The sequence below is a fragment of the Candoia aspera genome, chromosome 2 (assembly GCF_035149785.1).
Source record: "Candoia aspera isolate rCanAsp1 chromosome 2, rCanAsp1.hap2, whole genome shotgun sequence".
Lineage (NCBI taxonomy): Eukaryota > Metazoa > Chordata > Lepidosauria > Squamata > Boidae > Candoia > Candoia aspera.
In genome coordinates, this window is record NC_086154.1 from 255,697,576 (window position 1) to 255,718,981 (window position 21,406).

Genomic DNA, 21,406 nt, shown 5'->3' on the forward strand with positions numbered 1-21,406 from the left:
GTATCAGTGTATGTTCAAATATCAGTTATATACTGAGCTCGATTATTAAAAATAGAATGTTTAAGATCAGTGTTAAAAAGGACGAGTGGTAGTGATTTGTGATTGTTCTAGCCCTCATCCTTTTAAATCAGCTCTAGTCCTGTGTGGTCTCGTTTCTTTATTACTAGAATCACTGTGATTCACCACATGTTCCTAGTTTGGAAAGGAAGCCTGCATACTTGGAATATCTTAATAGTTATGATGCAAATCTCTGATGCTGCAAAGACTTATGTAAGAAGAACAGATAATTTCTACACTCTTCTTTAGAATGTGACTTTGGGGCCATCTAATTAAAACAATCTCTCTTTGCAGGAACCCAAGTAAAGCTAAGGGAAAGGCTAGGAATTCTGGGAATTGGAGTCCCAGTGCACTTGAAAGGTGCTAAGTGGATGAAGTCTGGTTTACCAAAGATTACGTTTATAATTTGAGAGCATATATGGAGGGATACTAAATAACCTGATCTCTAAACATGTTTCTCCTTTTGCTTTGGCGTTAATGAGGGATTGTCCAAAATGGGTCATTCGACAAAGAAATGGAGTTATATTTGACTCTGCAGGTGGAACTTGCAGGTTGAGATGAGGGTCAAGTGGGATGGGAAATTCTTGTGTGGTGGGGTGCTTTTAGTTACTCGCTTATTTGACATTCAGAGTTACAGTCTGGACCCAAGATTTTTTAAAGTGTGCTTTGGTGGTCGTGTGTTTTTAGGGGTTGGTGAATCACTCTTGCATTTTGTTTTGGAAAAATGCCTTTATCTACCCTCTAGCCTCAAAATTTTTAAAAAAGTGGTTCCAAAGTAGATTGTTTAACTTGTAGAATTCCTGATAAAGTAAGCTTTGTACTCTTATTCTTAGTTTGCCTGTATGTCACCTGTAAGGCTATATTTGCAAAGAGATTTCAAGGCATTGCTTTGGAGGTCAAGCATGTCTCATGAAAAAGTATCACACATTTTGTAATAGAAATATGCTGCTTCCTTGGCTATGAACACTTTTGTTCATCGGCATCCTTCATATTTTGAGCTCAAAAGCTGCAATATAAAATAGGTTGTGGTCTCTTATATGTTGGCTTCCTTGGAGAAAAGTCATTGAAAATAGGAGGAGGAAGGAGCATTAGGTATGTTCACCACCTTGAGTTATTTATAAAATAATAAAGGCGGGATAGAAAACAGACAGACAGATCCCTTTTAGTCTGTATTCAGGTCTGGTTTGCAACTAAAATGGCCTTGATCATCTTGGTGAAGGATTCTTTACTGTGAGATAGGCTGGAAGAGTATATCTTGTTGGTTTCCAATGGCTTTTAAGACCAGCAACTATATTTCGTAGATTTTAATACTATCAATCTCCTTCAGGGACATAGGCCTGGGAGATTATAGCTTGGCTCCTGCATCATTGATTTACTGAGTTCCATTGTTTGAGTTTCTTGTGGTTCCTTCTTCTATTCAGCATTTACATAAAACTACTGGGAAAGGTCATCTGGAGTTTTGAAGCTGGGTGTCAGTAACAGGCTAGTGAAACCACCTGTCTCCTTCAGCTTGTATACAGAGATTGAAGATAGTTTTCTTTTGAATCTGTGCCTGGGCATAGTGATACCTTAAATGTGGTCAACTGAAAAGTTGAAGTTTAGTCAAGATGAGCTAGCAATAGAAAAGCTGATGTGGAGGCAGAAAGAATGGCCTGTTTGGGATGTGGCCATGTTTCTTTGAAGGACCAGTTTGCATTAGGAGATCCAGAGGTCTTTTGTCTCAAAGAGTGTACTAAATTTCACCTGGGTATTTTCCTGGGGAAGGCAATTCCATCCTACTTAAATATTCCGTAGTCTCATTCATGTAAGATTATTATAAGACATTCCAGAAGAGGCTGTGTTCAGAAACTAAAATTATACCCTTGAAAAAATAATGTTACCTTACCTGCATTAGCTTCTTCCTTTCTTTTTTCTTCCAAGCCCAGTATCAGATTCTGGTTATAGTGTATAAAATTATAAATGAATTAAGGCCAGACCATCAGAGCAATTGTCTCCTTCCCCACTCAGAAGAACCAAAGCATCTGCTTTGTCTTGTCCAACCAAGTTGTGATGGTGATGGGAGAGAGGTGTTTTTTGTTTTTGTTTTTGGAGGGGGCGTGAACTTGTCTTCTAAAGATACAGTATTTGATTATTCACAGACTTGGATGCTTTTAGCCAAATTCATTTTATTCTGCCAGGCTGTTAAAAGTTTAAAGAAATCATTTTCCCTTTTGAAGCTGCTGCTTTTCCCCCTTATATTCAGATACATTTTTATGGTTGTGAACCTGAAGACTGAAAGTGTATAACAACATTTTTAATTAGAGTTGTCTTCATTTTTCTTTTTTCTAAATAATATATTTTGGAGGGATGTCATTAGGAAATACCTTACTGAAATAGCTTTTCAAAACTACTTAATTAAACATTTTAAAAACATTGGTTACCAAGGAGTAAAATCAGAGATAAAGTACTATCCTAAGGTTACTTGTTTTTTGATAACCAAGAATAATATATTTCTGGTTATATATGGATGTTATGGACCCAATGAAGCTGTTTTTGTGAGAATGACTTTTGGAGGGGGGGAAAAAACTTTCTTTTATTCATTGTGCATTCCTAACATTGTAAATGTTCATTCCATAACATTTGCAGGGCATACGGTAATATACAATGAATACAGTGTCTGTAGGCTGGAATGCAGTGATAACAATGCCAGATTGAATTTAGTATTTTTATTTGCTGTGTTCTTATATCTGAATGCGGCATAAGGTCTCTTTCGTGCATTCCTCGTAGCATTTGAAGATCTAACTAGGTTTGAACATCTTAGCACAGTTGTTCATACAAATATTCATAGTTGGAATGGATGAATCACCATGGAAGTAGATAGAAATAAGTTCCTTGGCCAAGTTTGGATTTTGGAGGAAATGATTCTGCCCGTTGGCAGTGAAAGATGGTAATGCCCAACGCTGATTTCAGGAGACTTTTCCAGCTGCTTGGTAACAGAATTCTTTTTTACTTAAGTAAAGTGTCCAATAAACATTTTGCATTAATAAACATTCATTTGGTGCTTCAAAAAACCCTTTCAGTAGCACAGCTGTAGATTGGGGGTTGTTCTGTCCATTGAGAATTGATTGCAAAAGAAAATTTTTCACCATTGAAGTCAACATATTTCAGCAAAGCTAAACTAAGACAGATTGAATGCAGTATAATCATCCAACAGCTTGTGTCGCCTGCCTCTTTCATGAGATTGATAAGCAAATTATGTTAATTGCATGCAGCTTAAAACGTAAATAAGCTGGGATTCTCTGTCTCGTGATGTATTCCTAATGTGGCCTTTGCTTCTGAACAAATTGCCCAGCTGTGGGGCTGAATAATGAGACAATCTGTACAGTTTGCTTGCCCAAGACAACCGGGGCTAGTGGCCCACTGTACAGTAAAAGGCAGTTGAGGAGGGAGAACTTATGTGTTATAAGGTGTTTTCACTAAAATAAGCAACAAATAAGGGATAGATTTTGAGTCCCACTGAGTTATAACTTCAGTGTTCATCTGCTTTCAAGCAGGTGCATCTCCAGGTCGCTAAGTTAGACAGCTGTGAATTCTGGAATAGCGAGTGATGAACCAATCTGAAAAGTATTAATGCAGACTTAGCACGAATAACGAATCTTGTGGCATTTGGTGCAAATCCAGAAGTGTTGCCTCCATGGAATTTTGTGGGGGAATTCCAATGATATGGGCTTTCATTAGTAACCACCTTACAGTTTTTCTACAGCTTCTTATCAGAGTAAGTTGTTACAGAGGAAAAGTTTGCATAGCTCTTGAGTGCATTTTGAGTGATCACATTAAAGTCTGGAAACACCCTTCTGGAAGAGCCCCCTGAATCCAGATTTCCCTTGTAATGTTTTAAACCTTTCCTAGCAGTTGTATTCAAACAGATTCCAGCTGACATAAGAGTTTTTCTCTGTGGATAGGAAGACACCACGGGATATCAGATGAGTTCAAAAGATTGTTTGGAGCAGGTGTAACTGAAATGAGCATAGGCCCACCATAATTATTGCGCATGTTTGAAAGTTCTCTTTTCTCCAAGGAATTTAGGATAGTGTAGATGAGGATTGTCCCTATTTCAGTGTTGGAACAAGGGTGACAATTGATGTGAACTTTGCTTGGCTAGGACATTGCTTAGAAGTAGAAACATGCAGAGGACTGCTCAGGGTGCATCTAATGGACTTGCTAAGCCAGTCTCTGTTTTGACCCACCTTTTCCCCACTAGATTCGTGTGAGAAGCAAGGTTGAACATGGTGCAAAATGCAACAATAAATAGAAATAGCTTGCCCCTTGGTAAAGATGGTGTGCGTTCTCCACCTGATCCCTTGTTCTGCATTCAAAGAGGTCGCCATAGTGTCTTGTGAGGTGGTGGCATTAAGGCTCTAAGGCAGCCTTTCTCAACCTTTTGACTCTGGAGAAACCCTTGAAATATTTTTCAGGCCTCGGGGAACCCCTGCACATTCAGGCTCAAAGATAGGCCAAATTATCATATTCGTTTCATGGGTAGGCCTGTATAGATGCATTCACAGTTTTCTTAAACTAAACATAAAGAATGAAACTTACCTCTTTAAGGTGAAGTTGCCCGAATTTGAAATAATTTTTTAAATAAATCGTGATCTCCCAGGGAACCCCTAGTGACCTCTCGTGGAACCCGAGGGTGCCACGGAACCCTGGCTGAGAAACCCTGCTCTAAGGGAACTATATAATGGAAGTTTGTCTCCCTCTCTGTCTACACAAACACACACGCCCCAGAGAGAGCCCTGCAATTTATCTAGGCTCCAGCCATTAAGGTAATCTGAAGACTTCTCTTTAACCAACACAGGTCTGTCTGAAAATGGCTTGGGGCATGGGTGGCCAGCTGAGAAGGGGAAAAAAATGCAAGAATGCATCTGGAGGATTTTCTTTCTTACAGTATGGTGGTTTCAGCACAAATATCCCAAGTTCTTTTATTCATGCCTGCTTGTCTGCTGATCTGCTTTTGGCATGAAAGCAGACTTTTTTTTTTTAAAGGGAGAAAACACCTCCCCAAATACCCAGAGTCCCACTTTTGGGAGAGATGGGCGGTAATAGAAATTTGAAAATAAATAAATAGTTGTAAAATTCAACACATTTTCCCTATCCAGTTTGCGACAACTGCGCTGTAATAGTTTCAGAGAGAGTGGTTAAAGGCAATTTGATGCTAAAGTTTGTTTATTCCTCCCGTGGCTTTTTCAGCTCCCTCCTGCCCCATCCTGGGTTTCACTGGACTGGTTAGATGAAATATTGGGAGGCACTAAAAAGGGGTACAAGTAGAGGTGGGAAGAACAGAAAGATGAAATCAAGGCCTGCTGAAAAGTAGAGTTGCTCCCTTCCACCAAGCTCAGTTGATTTAAATCAGTTCTGGGAGTTGAAGTCCACACATCTTAAAGTCGCCAAGTTTGAAAAACACTGATTTAAAGATAGGAGAACCAGGGGTCTTCCTCCCCCTTTTCTTTTGGATGGATTCATCACAAATGTTACCTTTCCCATATCCCAGTTTCTAAGAAGTTGGCTGAAGAAATGCCACTTTTCCCTCCTCTTCATGAAGTCTGAAAAATAGAACACAGATAGTCTTCACTTAACAATCACAGTTGGGGCTGGCATTTCAGTTGCTAAGTGAAGAGGTCATTAAGCAAATCCAACCAATTTTATGACCTTTTTTGCAGCGGTTGTTAAGTGAGCCACATGGTCGTTAAGCAAATCCCCATGTGCTTAACGGTTCCCCATTGATTTTGCTTGCTGGAAGCTGGCTGGGAAGGTCGAAAATGGTGATTACGTGACTGCACGATGCCACAACGGTTGTAAATGTGAACTGGTTGCCAAGTGCCCAAATAGTGATCCCATGACCATAGGGACGCTGTGACAGTCATAAGTGTGAGGACTGATCACGAATCAGTTTTCCCAAATCGTTGTAAGTTCAAACCATCACTAAACTAATGGTTGTTAAGCGAGGACTGCCTGCATTTTGGTTACTCCAATCTGGCTTTAAGAAATAGTGAAGGGGTTTGGGGGCCTTTCCAGCTGGGTTAACCCATCCCACCTAACCTGGGCATCCAAGAAGTGCAAAACACGGTGAACATTAACCTTGGTAGCTATGAGACCAATCAAAAATAATAGATGAAAGGATTTAAATAGATACTAGCAAAAATCTTTAAAGTGTAAGTATCAGTGGCTGGGGAAACAAACGGAAGGGAAAGGAATGCGTGACTAGAAAGTTTTTCCATAATATTTTTATTTATGCTTAGCAGTTGTTAATTTTTGTGTCCCTGTCCAATGTAGACCCTCTTTTTTTCCCCCTTTAAAAATACCTTTTTAAAAATGTTGACCTTGGTGGCTTTTTGTCGTGCAAACCAAGCTTGTTTGGTGCATTGTGGGAATCAAGAAAATAGATAAATTACGTGGCCAGGCTAAACCTGTTGTGTGAACTGTGCCACAGAAGGGAGAAGCAATCCAGCCACCATCTTTATTGCTCTTTGGAGTTGGCTTCCCACCTTGCCAGCTTTTATCATGTGAAAACATCCTGGGAGATGGATCGCTAATCTTCCATCCTGCCATAAGATTGCTGGCATGTGCAACAAACACAGTCACCTTATGTGGACCACTAACTCCGTGTCTTGGTAATGTGATGTCTTGGTAGCATGGGAGCCGTCGTAGAGAACAAACCATGTTCCAAAGTAACAACTGAGTCGTTTATTTCTGCACTTCAATTCAGACCTTCCTACTTACTTATTTTCAAGGGCAGTTATCATTCTAGAAGTATACTTCTACTTTTGTGGTAGGGTGGATTTTTAAAAAAAAAAGTCTGCAAGAATGCACAGAGTGACAGATTACAAAGCATATGTCTATAAAAATAATAATGTGCAAAAATAACATGAGTCAAAATTGCATATAAAAACCTGCCTTAGAAGATGCAGACAGACAGTTTTTAATGCAAAATAAAATCATCCTGTCACAGAAAGGAGATGAAACCAGATTGGGCCAACAAAACAGCCCGTGAAACCAAAACCAACTGATTTGTTCATCCTTGTATTAGCTAGACTTAATTCCTTGGCCTTTATTCTGCTTTTCTTTCTTTAGATGTCTCTCTTTTTGAGGAGGGAAGAATTAAACACAACGGGCTTTAATGTTCGATTTGGTCCATTGCTCGGTGTCAAAAGTTTGTTTCCACATTGAGATTATGATTTTCCTCTTCCCTCCTCCTGCTTTTTCCTTCTGTGTGGCATCTTCCAGACTAATAGCTGGGTGAAAGCCCATCCATTTTCATTTGTCTATGTCAGATGCTCTGTGAATCTTCATGACTAAAAATAGGATAAAAGTGCTATAAATAAATAAAACAAGCGTAGGCTTGCTTGTGAAGCTCACTGTAATTGTCTAGGATGGAAGTTGTATTGATTTCACTTAGTTAGCCAAACTTATTTCAAGCTTACATGGAACTTCCTTGACTGTGAGGGACAACCCATGTTGATTATCTCTGTCTTAATGCCCTATAGCTAAACATTTTTGAGATGAAACTTTGATCCATCCTGTATTTAGAATAAGGATATAAATAAATACCAGTTGAAAGGATGTTTGGAAATGCTTAGGCTATGAACATATGGATTAGAAATTTGCAGAAGGGCAACCTCACCATCCATTGTTCCTGAAGCAAAATAATCCTTGCAGGCGCAAAGCTGCTCTGCCTTTGTTTTTTTTAAAAAGCTTTGTAAAATTATCAGCAGGGAACTGATGCCTTCAGATTTGAAGCGGAAGGGTCTGGAACAAGAACTACCTTTTGCAGTCCTCGTTTTTTGCTTCCCAACAGGAAAGTTTGTAATAATTGCCTTTCCCCTGCTTTTAACACAGAAGCACAGTTAAAAAGGGAGGGATTTAGTCAGAAAGGAAAGAAAAGCATACCCTCATTCTCTGCAATTTTTTTTTTTTGGCTAAGAAATGCAAGACTTCCGGTCTCCACCCCACTACCACAAACCACAGTCTAACTGCAGCTCAATAAGATGTATTGCTCGCTCATCTGACATCTGCATCCTTTGGCATTTTATGAGCCGAGATCTAGGCATAAACGAAGCTTCTAAATTAGTGTTTCCCAACCTGGGCAACTTTAAGATGTATGGACCTCAACTTACAGAATTCCCCAGCCAGCATTGCTGGCTGGGGAATTCTGGGAATTGAAGTCCAAACATCTTAAAGTTGCCCAGGTTGAGAAACTCTGCTCTAAATTATAGCAAGGGATCTTGGTCTAGTTTTCCAGCCTGGACAGAACTATGGTTAACTATCTTTTTACGACTCTTCATACAGCAAGGGGAAAATTTACGACATCAAAGCATGTGGAGGACTGTCTTTTAAGAAAAGGATGATTTATGCAGTGGGTTGCGCTGTGCTGTCAGTTCTGCTTACATGCATCTGACATCACAAAAGACTGTGGTTGATTAGCAGATTTTTGATATGATGTTATCTGCCATTGATTTACTCTTGGCTTGAGCCAAAAGACGCAGCCAGGACTTGCAGAGAGAGACGGGTGGGATTGCAAGGCCTGGGGGACAGGGGGAGAGAGAATTATGGCATATACAAGGTATCACAGGAGAAAGCAGTTTTGCATCTTTGCCCATTGCTTTCACCACAACTGATTTGGCTGGCCACCATTCATGAATAATATAAATTGTTGACAATTGGAAGAGGACACTGTTCTTGCAAAGATAAACCACAAAGAAATGTTCATAGTTCATCCCTAGGTGTAGAATTCCATATTTATGGAGGGTTTAAGAGGTTATAGAGGACTGTAGCCAGCTCACCCCAAAGTCCTTATTCACATCTCATCGTTTTGACTTGGGAGTGAGGCAGTGAAGACTCCATCAGCTGATTTAAAGAGGCCCAGTGGCCAGATATTTCTGGGGAATCTGTAAGTGCATGAAAGTGATAGCACAACCCTGGATCTTTTTCTGAAGAGGTAGACACCATTGAGCTTTCATGACTTTGGAGCAGCGTTTCTCAACCTCAGCGACTTTAAGACGTGTGGACTCCCAACTCCCAGTTCTGGGAGTTGGAGTCCACACGTCTTAAAGTCGCTGAGGTTGAGAAACGCTGCTTTGGAGTCAGTGAAAGTCTGGCGAGGCTAGGACAAAAGTGCTCACCAGTGTTTCACCTCAAAACATTTTCGAGGATAACTGCTAAGGTACAGTTTTGAAATTCACACATCTGGTAACTTGATTCCATTTTGAGTCCAAAGGTTTTGAGAAGCATAACCGTTGCTATAACAGAAGGGTGGGGGGTGGGGTCTGTTATTCACGAAAGTCCATTAAATCAGAGAGATTGTCAACCACAGTCCTTTGCATAAGGTGTCATTACACAAATGACATTTAGGTCTCTTTCACAATGGCACTGTTACCCAAATGATGCAGTCACATCCTTTGCCTGACAGTATCATTAAGCACATAATGTTTACCAGTGCAAAAAACCCCCCCAACAACCTGTCCATTGCATTCAGGTCTGTTAAATTGTTGTTTCCCTCCAGATGCTGGTTTTCTGTGACATTAATCTTTGACATTCTCTGCTTTTTCTCTCCTAGATTCCCAAGTTCTACAGGAACCGGGGGATCTATCACATTGGTGCGTGGTGGCATATTGGGAAGAAAAGACTCGTGTGGGTCGGCTGTATTCTGTGCAAGAGCCCTCCCTGGATATCTTCTACGATCTACCTCAGGGGAATGGCTTCTGTCTCGGACAGCTCAATTCGGACAATAAGAACCAGTTGGTGCAGAAGGTCCGTACCAAGATCGGCTACGGCATCCAGCTGAGCAAGGAAGTAGATGGAGTATGGGTTTATAATCGCAGCAGTTACCCGATTTTTATCAAGTCGGCCACACTGGACAACCCCGACTCCAGGACGTTGTTGGTGCACAAAGTGTTTCCAGGCTTTTCCATCAAAGCGTTCGACTACGAGAAGGCGTACAGCTTGCAGAGGCCCAACGACCACGAATTCATGCAACAGCCTTGGACTGGCTTCACGGTTCAGATCAGCTTTGTGAAAGGTTGGGGCCAATGCTACACTAGACAGTTCATCAGCAGTTGTCCGTGCTGGCTGGAGGTTATTTTTAATAACCAATGACTTGAGACTCAACAGTGACATTTTATAACGACTTTGCTGCTAAAACGTTTCCTTCTGAGTGCTTGCTTTGTTGTGCAAACGTTTTTTGTTTGTTTGTTCTGTTTTGAGAAATAGCTTATGGAAAGATTTCTCTCTCTCTTTCTTCCCCTCCCTTTCTTTGTGCTTTTATTTGGGTGGGGGGAGGTGTTTTGGACATAATATTTTTGAAGTGTAGATGACTAAGAACCCAGAATGGGAGGAGAGCACTAGGGAGGAAGAAGGTTGGGAAAGGGTTACACTGAACATGGTTACAGAGGGGATTGTTCTGATTCCCTTTCAATTATGATTCCAACTTAATGGGTAGAATTGCAGGCCACTATCTTCTCTGCACCTTCTCTTGAATTCAAGCTATGTTACCTTTCTTGCCTCCCTTCATAAACTTAGCACACCTCTCTCCAGAACCCTGTGTTTTCCCCAGTAAATGCACACCTTCTTTGCGCACTTTGGATGTTCTGCTCATTTCAGCAGAGCTAAGGAGGCAAGGGACCTGCCCAGGCAGTCTCCGAAAATCGGACGCGATAGGACGGATTAAAAAAAAAAAAGATTCACGCTTAGAAGTGCCATAGTACACCAAAGTCTGGTTTTCTTCAGTGAGATGCATGGAGGTGGGTCTGGAGCTCTCTGGCTTGCAAGGGGTTGATCTGTCGGATTCTGGCAACAAGTTATTTCATTCTAGATCTAGGTGAATGGTTCTGGATCGCTCCTGTTGTCCAGCTCTTACAAGATGCCTTCCTTCTGACCGCTTAAATACATGGATCTCTCTTCTGCAGGTCATTGCATCTGCTGTTTGTTGCAAGCACGCCAGGTCCTTGGCCCGTATGAGGAAGGTCAGCCGTGGTGATTCAGAGCCCCCCCCCCCCCACCAATGATCACTGGCCCAATCTGCATGCAAATATTCAGAGTCACCATGGGGGGCAAATGCAGAAATGCAGAATTTTAGCCAACAGCTTTAAGAATGTTGTTTCTTCTCCCCTTTCCTACCTCTCGATTATATCTACCTGCAACTTTAACCCTCTGTGTCTGACCTCGTGGATGAAAAAAGATGCTGCGCAGGTTTGGGAAAGAAATGGCCATGTTTCTGGGCACTTGGTTATCACTTAAGATGCCAGCAAAACAAAACAAATGTGCGTGGCCTGGGCTTTTCAAATAGATTTGCAATGCAGACTTCATCCCCCTCTTTTTTTTTTTTAATGGACAAAGCTGAATTTCAGTATTTACGCCCTGTCCCCTCTTTTGATCAGGTTTAGGATAATACTGTTTGCATCCAGAAACTGCAGTCATTCGGTTAGTATTTTAGTATTTTTCTTCAATTCATACACTTAGTATGATAATTTTACACTGTTCTTAGCTCAATGAGCATGTTTAGACCTTAACATAAGCTATTTTTCTAAATACAAAAGGATTAAGTGAACAAGAGAAGCATTCTCCTTGGAATTTTAGCATTGAAGTGCTTTGGAAAAAAAAATAACAACAGACTTCTTTAAAAAAAAAACCCTGAGATTTATTAAAGAAAAATGTATTTTATGTTATATATAAATATATTATTACTTGTAAATACAAAGACGTTTTATAAGCATCATTATTTATGTATTGTGCAATGTGTATAAACAAGAAAAATAAGAAAAGATGCACTTTGCTTTAATATAAATGCAAATAACAAAATGCCAAATTAAAAAAAAAGATAAAAATTAACGATTGGTGGGTGTTTTCTCTCTTACATGTGGTGTTTTTTACATCTGCTTGAAAGGGTAGTTTGCTCAGCGTGTCACAAGATGGAATTGTGACCACAGTGGTCAAAACTATAGTCGGTCAACTTACAAAGTGTAAGTATTAAGGCAAGAAGTAACAATGGACGCCTTTAGAATCCAGCTTTCAGGTGAAAAGTTCACCAAACCAGGTGAAGACTGTCTGTCTGTCTGACCTGATTATCTCCAAGGGCTTCCATTCATTCAGCAGCCTAGAAGCTGACATAAATGTTGTAAACACTTACAAAATGAAAACAAGACAGACGGTCCAGGAAAAAAGGGGTTCTTTTTTTTTCTATTTTTTGTTCCAAGGCTTTTTTTTTTTGCATTTTTCTGAAACATGGGGAAGATGACCTATGAAGTACTTCCTAATATTTTCTTTGTAAATGAAGCATGCAGTAGTCACATATTGCTTGACCTTTACTCTCTGCAATACTTTCTAAAACCTAGGTAATAGGAAGATACATTGATAAGGCTACTTTCAAGATTGGGTCATTACAGTTGTAGTCCAGCTTTGAAATGCAAGAATGCATTTGTTTTTCCCTCTGGGGTTCACTGGCATTTATTTTCAGAAGACAAAAATTCAGCCTTTCTTGGCTCCTGGGCTTCCTTCCTCTTGTTGACTTTTTGAACTCAGGGTACTGCAATCTGTTTGTGTCATCCACAAGGCTGCAAAGCACTAGGACTCTAAAGGTGTTACAATAAACCTGCTTAGCTTCAAAGGACAGCCAAGGTCAGCCAGATGCTACCATTTAGAGCAGTTTTGTTTTCATGTCCAGCTTCTGAAAGGACTCCAGAGCTCTTCAGGTTGTAATTAAAGAGCTCCCTAAAAGTGTTAGGAGTCAGTTTGGTGCGGTGGTTAAAGGCAGCAGGTAGTAACCAGGAGATTCAGTCCTGCCTTAGGCATGAAACCATCTGGGTGACTTGGGGCCGGTTCCTCTCTCAGCCCCAGGAAGAAGAAGGCCAGGGCAAATCCCTTCCAAAAATCTTGCCCAAGAAAACTGCAGGGACTTGTCCAGGCAGTCACCAGGAGTCCAGACTGATTTGAAGGTGCAGAAATAGGATAACTAATGCAGAATAATTAAACAGATTAGCACAATGCTGAAACTAACAGTAAATATGCAATGCACCATACGAAACACATTATAGTGCCTCTTTCACAGTAGTAGTAGTTCACAAAAAGAATGAAATGTAGACTATCAAATTATGCCCCATTTGTCCTCAGCTATAAAGAAATCGTTAGTTCGAACAGAAACAGAAGATGCAAATCAGCCATTTCATATTAAAAAGAATAATTAAAAAAGCAATAGAGCAGCAAGGAAGGCTGGCTGAAGGCACATCCCGCTACGCCACATTTGTCTGATTCCAGCTTTCTGTATTATGTGACTCATTCAACAAACTATTGTTAAACCATTGTGTAGCTTGTTATAGAAATCTAAATACATGGTTCTGCTAAAAAAAAAAGTCTACTAGCATTGATAGAGGAATTAGCAGAGAAAAGATAGGGGACAGGCCCAAAGGCATTTATGATTTGCTAGACCATGCCCAAATGAAGTTAGGTAGTTTGTAAGCATGTAGTAAAGCAAGCCATCATGTTCAGCTATAATACATATAGCATGTTGTGTGAATGATGAGCAATAGCATTTTGTTAACTTGGGTTTAGGGCATTGTACATGAATCTAACCTCTGAAATTTGGGCATCTGAAGGCGGACACAAGATTGGTTATGGTTTGGAAGAATGTCCAAAAGCCTGAGGAAGACTGACGAGCTGTATTTTCATCAAGCAATGCCTAGAAGAGGTGAACAGTTGTGAAAAATTCCCTCTAAGGCTTTCGGTTAAATTTGTGTTGTCTCCGATCAGGAATTCTTCAATCATCCTGTCCCATCTTTCCCATGGCAAGATGAGAAAAGGATGGGCCTTTTGTTGCAAGAAATTCAAGCAATCAGATGCTCCCTTCTCTTCCTCCGAACCTGACAAATTCATACAACATCAAAGGCCCTAAGAGAAGGGAGGGGAGGATGAGAGAGACAAAGAAGATAGCAGATCAGTTGTAGAATTCTTCCCGCCCTTAACCTGAGCTGGCACAGTATTTACCAGCACATGCAAATAATACTGAAGTTTATAGTAGACACTCAGTACCTTCCCAGCATAAATGCTAGTATTCAAAAGGTTTTAAATTCAAAAAGAGCCAGTTTTGAGTTGCAAACAGTGGTTACAAGTCTGAAGACAAGCCACAGAAGACTTTTGCCATGCACCCTGCATGTCTAGAACCCTTTTTTTCTCAATTATTACTTCTGCCAGAGGAAACCTGAAGATGACACCAAGTGCTTCATCCACAAGATCCCATTGCCTTTTCCCCAGAAAGAACTGTAGAGTGCGTCATCAAGGCAAAACCAAGCCATCTCATATGGGGCTGAGTGTCCCTCATATTGGCATATGGTGGACCATTCTATACATGTTTTGCAGGGCTTCCCAACTCATGGAATGAGAAGATGCACATGCGAGCTGTGCATGTGCTAGATTTAGATCTTGGACTGAATGTACTGTATCTATGAGAACAGGGCCTATCAGTGTGAGGTTGTCCTTCCTGGTCTACTCCAGGAAGAACAACCTCACACCGGTTGTCCAATCTGTGCACATGTTTTCATGGAGGCATTGTGCAAAGAAGTGATTCTTACTGAGCTGGCGCTTCTGGTAGGCCATGTACAACCCTCTTGAGAAATAGGTTTGCATTCAACTTCTGACATCCATCTTTTCATGTTGGTGACAGTAATCTTTGCTTTCCACCAAGACTCCAGTATAATCAGCTCTAAATCTTCTAATGATATATCGCCATTCAGTAAATTATAGCACGGTGGGGCTTTCTCACTACAGCTTGGCTGAGCTGTAATTGCAAAGTGCAGTAAAATAGGTACAAAGCATGTAACTTTGAGATGATAAATCACCTGAGAAAAATGCTTTGATTGTCAAGAGCTGATAATGGAACAGGTTTCATGCACCAAGAGGGATAATACAAGGATGGAGGGGGAAAGCCAACTTGCAGTTTAATTTGGGCTGGTGGGATGGGATTTCAGCACAAGCCAGAAAGTTCCTTAGACTAGCCTGCTACTCACCAGATGTATTGGGAGACAGATTTTTATTCCATTATAACTGGAAGGTCTAAAGTTGAGAAGGCAGTCCTAATTCATTGGATGCCAAGAGATGGAAAACTCAAGGGTTGAGGAGCTTGACAGTGATGGATGGAAGGGAGAGGAGAGGAGAGGAAGATGCCAATGTTCTCTACATAAACAGCCATTATGAATTATCTGTTTGAGCCCAGCCTTTCATTTCTTCATATGAAAAGGACATTTTCACCTCCTTGGCAAACACCTCATTACAAAAAGGGCCAGATTACATGCTGAGACCCTAAACAATACCAAGATTCGGAGGCTCCATACCATAAAAAAAATAAATAATAAAAGGGAGATAGATACACACAATATTGAATTATAACAGAAAGTGGAATGAAAAAAATAGTAATACACATCTGTGGTATACAGTAAAGGCAAATGCAACCCCACCCCCAGTAGATCTTCCAAAAAGCTTTCTATGCATTTTCAAATAGCTTATGCTTCCTAATTAGAATTTATAAAACCGAAAGCTTCTGTTTTACAGACACATAAGAGCAATTTCAAAATCAGAACTTGGTTAATGGAATTGTTTCTTAAAAGCAGTCCAGCTTATACGAAATGATTAACACTGAGATTATGAACAAAACATGTATCTTGCAATCCTTCCCATATTTTTGTGTACATTTAAGAAATACCTTATGACTTCTTTCTTAGTAGCAAATAGGAAATTAGAGACTTAAAGTAAAAGGCTAATGAACTTGGCACACACCAACATTTAGTCAACAGCACTTTCTGCCTCTCTTTGCACAACACAAACATTTAAGATATTTCCTTAATGCTTAGTGCAGACAGCATTTCTTTTTTTAAATTAATTTTTAATTAAGAAATTTTTACAGTATAAAAGCAATACAAACTTAGAAAAAAAAGAAAAAAAGGAAAGAAGGTGGATAGGTTAAAAGAAGAGATAGAAAGGAAAGATATAAAGAAGTGGCTTCAGATCTTCTTTACAGCAGTTATAAATGCATTTATATTTTATCCTCTCTCTTTAAAAGTACATCATAACTCCCTTCTCTCCATATTTTACCCATTCTAATCATCAAACCCATAAATCACAGGTTCGTTTTTTTCAATTTTCAGCAAAAAGCCTGTAAAGGGTTTCCAGTCATAGATGAATGTCATTATTGTCTTCTCCCTAATCAGACACGTCAGGTTTGCCGTTTCTGCAAGTTCTGTCAGGGCAGACAGCATTTCTTAAAGCGTTTTTCATCCTTAGTGGACTTGATCGCTGTAGATCCATGCACAGCGGCTGAGACGTCAAAGGTAACAGTCACAGCCCCCACTGTCAAGCGAGTTTTCAAATTTGAAGAGTACTTGATTGTGGTGCAAGTACAACTGGTGTGACAAAAACATGGAGAAGTGCTCCAAGCTAAATTGGAGAAGGCATTGATGTATCTGGATCAGGGTTTCTCAACCAGGGTTCCGTGGCACCCTAGGGTTCCGTGAAAGGTCACTAGGGGTTCCCTGGGAGATCATGATTTATTTAAAAAATTATTTCAAATTCAGACAACACATTAAAGAGGTAAGTTTCATTCTTTATTTTTGGTTTAAGAACACTGTTAATGCCTATATACAGGCCTACCCATGAAACGAATATACTTATCTTGTAACTCCTGGCCTATATTTGAGCCTGAAAATGCTGGGGTTCCCTGAGGCCTAAAAAAATTTCAAGGATTCCCCCAGGGTGAAAAGATTGAGAAAGGCTGAGCTGGAGGAAGCAAATGCAGTTGGATGACCAGGAGCCTACAGCAGGCTTTCTTAACCTTAGCAGCTTTAAGATGGGTGGACTTCAATTCCCAGAATTCCCCAGCCAGCATGTGTGGACTTCTACTCCCAGAATTCTGGGAGCAACCATGCTGGCTAAGGAATTCTGGGAGTTGAAGTCCACCCATCTTAAAGTTGCCAAGGTTGGAAAACACTGATTTAGATGCTCCCCAACTTGGAATGAGTATGGAGATGGACATTAGAGAATTGAAGGCTTATGCATTAAAGCTGCAAAGCAGGCTTGAGTTGAATATGGAGCAGAGAGACTTTTAGGCATATTACTTGCTTTCCCTTCTGAGCATCCGATGGCATTTACCTGCCTGGCATAGTTTGCCCTATTCTTGAGTTCTCATGGCCTAGTACGCTTTGCCCTGCAAAGGGAAGGAGTTATGAGCCATGGCAGGACCGCCACAGATGGCTTCTTTGTCAGAGATCAGAGGACAAATGCCAGAGGAGTGTTCTCATTTGCTGCATCATTCTTTTATCAGTTATTTGTTTCAAGTATTTTATTATTCTGCCTTTCCCATGCAGGGTGCCTCCAAAAAGCATCCTGAAAACAATAAAAATACCACTGTGATGTCTGAAATGAAAGCAATGAACATTCCAGAAATGTGACTAAACCATCCTTGCATTAAAGAGAAGCAAACAGCCAAGTGGACGAAAAAATAAACATCTTTGCTTGATTTGAGAACCGGGGAAACCTCTCAGGGAAGAGAACACCGCAAATGTTGGTCTCACCCTCCACCATTAAATTGCCAGGAGTCTTTCAGGTATGCAAAGCCGGCTCTACCACCGAGCAGAGTGAAACTGCTGCTTCAGAGGCAGGGATGTCTGCAGGGAGGGGCTCAGAAAAGTCAAGATGGTGGCCACAACCATGTGAACAAAGCGCTGCCCCTTTTTAATGACATGGTAAAATTTCATTTCATGAAATACAGCTCTTCATTCAGTAATGAATGTAGGCAGCAAAGTAATGGATGGCCTCTAGACACTCAAAGTGTTTGTTAACTTTAATAAATCTCACTCTCTAAAATGATGATAGCAGAATACATTTGATTATGTGAAGTACCTTTTTCTTGGAAAGCAGCTCATGGCTCAGGGTCAATACAGTTTTGCATTTCAAAGGTCTTTTGTACACAACACAAGCCATTAATACTTTGATCACTCTCTTTGAGCATAACTGGTTTTCTTTGCAATCTATATACTACTAAAACTCTCATGACTATTTGTCTGTTTGTAACCTTCAACTGGAAGAAACAGTGCATCACAGGGCAACAATTTTTGAACCAAAGTACCTCAAATGGACTAACTTACAGAATGCATCCAAAATCCGGGATCTATTACTCCTGTGGAATTGAAATTTGACAAAGTTGTGGCTGCTTTAGTACCACTGCACCTTCCAACTACACTTCCCAGAAACCCATAGGTTATGTAGCACAAAGGAAGATGGGAGTGGCATATCCCTCCCTCCTTCCCACCTCTTTCTGGCCCCTGTGCCCAATCAGCTGGTGGCAAGGCCCAGCAGGCGAGTGGCAATTGGCTGCTTTGGAACCAAGGTCAAAATTTGAAATCTCTTAATGGCGGTGGGCAGTGAGGGAAAGATGAGGGAGTGACTCGGATGCCTGCTGGTGACGTAGGACTGGCTGGGGGGCACCAACAGTTGACGGATGAGCACTCTTCTTCCCTGGAGGGAGGGGGCCCTTGGGGACATGTGAGGATGTGGGGTGCAATTTTCCTTGTGGTCCGCAGCTCCCTTCATTCCCCTTTCTCCCAGCAAAGTGGCAGGCAGCTTGCAATACATTTTTCTGAGAAGGTGTCTACAGGTTTCGCCCGATTCTCAAAGGGCTGCTTAACACAGAAAAGTGAAGAATTCCTGTTTTAAGCAACGCTAAGGGTTCTAGGCCATGGCCACTTACTTTGGTTCTGTTTATACTGAATGGCCCTATTTCCACAATCCACTTAACCTGGTCAGCCACTAACTAGGTCAAATCTCTTTAGTGTCTGTAAGCAGAGAATCTTTGGGAATATGGAGCGCCCACCTACTTTTTCCAAGATCTGTTGAGTATTCCATTAGCCCAGTGTTTCTCAACCTCAGCAACTTTATGATGTGTGGACTTCAATTCCCAGAATTCCCCAGCCAGCCATGGAGAGTTGAAGTCCACACATCTTAAAGTTGCTGAGGTTGAGGAATACTACATTAGACTTTGCAGCAGGAGGTGATGGGAAGACATCCTTACATCGCTAGCTGCATCTCCATTTGCCAGGTAAGCAGGAGTGGGTGTGGCCTAGCTGCTGCAATCAATCAACACCTCTGGGACGTGTTCTGCAATTTCTGAAACAAAGGTGCCTTATCTTGCAGCTATTCTTTCTCTCCACTTTTCCTCTTGGAAGGTTGAATGGATTAATTTCCCATGTTAACTGATACCGTTTTGATATCCTTACAACACATTATGCCCTTAATTCACCAATTAAGCATGCTGTGGGAACAGGGTAAATGCCAGGTATCATCCTGCTAAACTGCAACCATCATAATTCCCAGGCACCACCATCAATGCTGTTTTTAAAATCCTTGAAGTTGTGATCCGGTGGATCTGGAGGTCCAGCAAAAGGACCAGGACTCAGTTCTACTCCATTTAAGATCTTTTCAGAAGTTCCCTCCCTTCTTACGAACACACAACCTGAGCCATCTACTACTGTCCACTTGGCAAGGCCTCCCTTTCCCACCTTGGATCTTCCAGACTGGCTGGATCTCAATTCCCATCTTCTCTAGCAAGCATCACGATGCAGGCTAGAAATCAGAAGATTTGAAATCCAGCACATCTGGAGGGCCTTGGCTAAAGAAATGCTGCAAACATCTGACTTCAGAACATTTGTCAAGCCCTCATTATGAGAATCCACTTTGGTCTGATTGTTTTTTTAAGCTTCCAACTAAATCTTGCTGTCTGTTGCATTTTTCTGCAAGTAACCATGCTGTTTGCACAATTCCACCCCAATCATATTTCCCTTCTGAATGAGAAAAGCTTTCAATATTATACTCTTGATTATTCCACTGTGGCATCACAGGATACTTGAGGTAAACCGAGGTTTCTGGTTAGGCACTATTCTTTTAACATATTTTTCCCTTAGTGCACATGGCGCTGACTTCTCATTTTGAAAACATTTTAACTGTGCCTTGGGAAGAAAGACAGGGCTGCAACCAACCTCCTTCCTTCCTTCCTTCCTTCCTTCCTTCCTTCCTTCCTTCCTTCCTTCCTTCCTTCCTTCCTTCCTTCCTTCCTTCCTTCCCTTCTTCCACAAGAGTAGCAACAACCAAGCAATCTCTTGTGCTCAATTTTCATGGGTTTCATTTGCCACCCACAACTTCTTTAATGCACAAACAATTCACCAGATATAATTATCTGCATTATAGTAGGCAAGATTCCCACCAAATTTGGCCACAATGTATGGGAATGGGCCAGTAGCTAGACTGTACTGGAATATGCTTCCGAGTCAAGAGTTTTTTTTTTATTCCTGTGCCCCGTAAGTGACCCTCTTCCTTATAAGAAGAAATAGCCGTCGGAGGGCAGTGCTGCATCTTTGCAACCTGGGAACATGCAGAGATTCTTGCAAGGGCTGAAGGTATCAGACCCTTTGCAGGTATCAACCAGGAGAGCTGATACAAAAGGGACAGTTGGATGGAGAACTGAGGAAAGTACAGGAGTGAAGCAAGACCAGGAAAAGAAAAACCCTTTGCATTTGATGAAGCTTCAGTTTACTTCATGGCCAGGAAACTTTGTTCTGGCAGGCTCACCCCAGTGCATTAAATGACAATTCCCACCTAAGATGAAAGCAACCACTAATATTCTTTGGAAGGAACATCTTCATAATTACCGCTGTTATTTTCATTACGGTTGTGCTTCGCTCTCTCTCTCATCAAATGGCTGAGGAGGTGCTTTGATCCTCAGCACGGTGAGGCAAGGTGAGGCCTTATACAGACCGCCAATCTTCACTTCTGTAGCCTGGATGGTTCCTTTGACGGCCCCCACCCCAATATACTGCCTTACAGTATATTAGCACACCTAATCTCCCTGTGCCATCTCAGAGGGAGAGTCCCACAAAGTCATCTCTTCTCATGATTCTCAGAAGGAAGCTGAGCTTCGGCCTGCCTGCTGCATTCGTTCGGGAGGTAAACAAAGCCACAACTGAATACGGCATCTGCTCCAAAGGCAACGTATTTCCAGGGAACAGGGACTTCAAGGGGGACCAGCAGGACTTACCCGGTGGATGAATAAAGGATTAAGTATCTCTTCTGCCTGCTGAAGTCTTCCCACTCAGGGCCACCGCCTGGCTGATTCCAGTTCTATTAACTGGCTAGGAAGAAAATGAGAACAAAACACCAAAACAAACAAAAACCAGCTGAGAAAGGGAATTTGGTTGACTGAAAGCTTCAGCCAAATCCTTTCATGTTCTGATTCTCCCATGAAAATTATGCACCAGAAGGGTCACCTGATCCTGCTTGAATGGAA

At 41.2% G+C, this 21,406-nt stretch overlaps 1 protein-coding gene across 2 annotated transcripts in view; it reads left to right on the forward strand.

Annotated features, from left to right (window-relative positions):
- The window catches only part of SMAD7 (SMAD family member 7), a 290,040-nt gene that overhangs the window by 37,201 nt on the left and 231,433 nt on the right, over positions 1–21,406 (forward strand). The window contains exon 4 of one of the 2 annotated variants that reach the window (XR_010067368.1): positions 9,650–11,064. Coding sequence is in view for 1 of the 2 variants with exons in the window: in XM_063295841.1 (XP_063151911.1) it covers positions 9,650–10,188 (539 nt within the window). In the remaining variant the exon portion in view is untranslated. Of the gene's footprint in view, positions 1–9,649; positions 11,920–21,406 lie in introns of those variants that run through there. The other variant, XM_063295841.1, reaches the window with a different exon arrangement.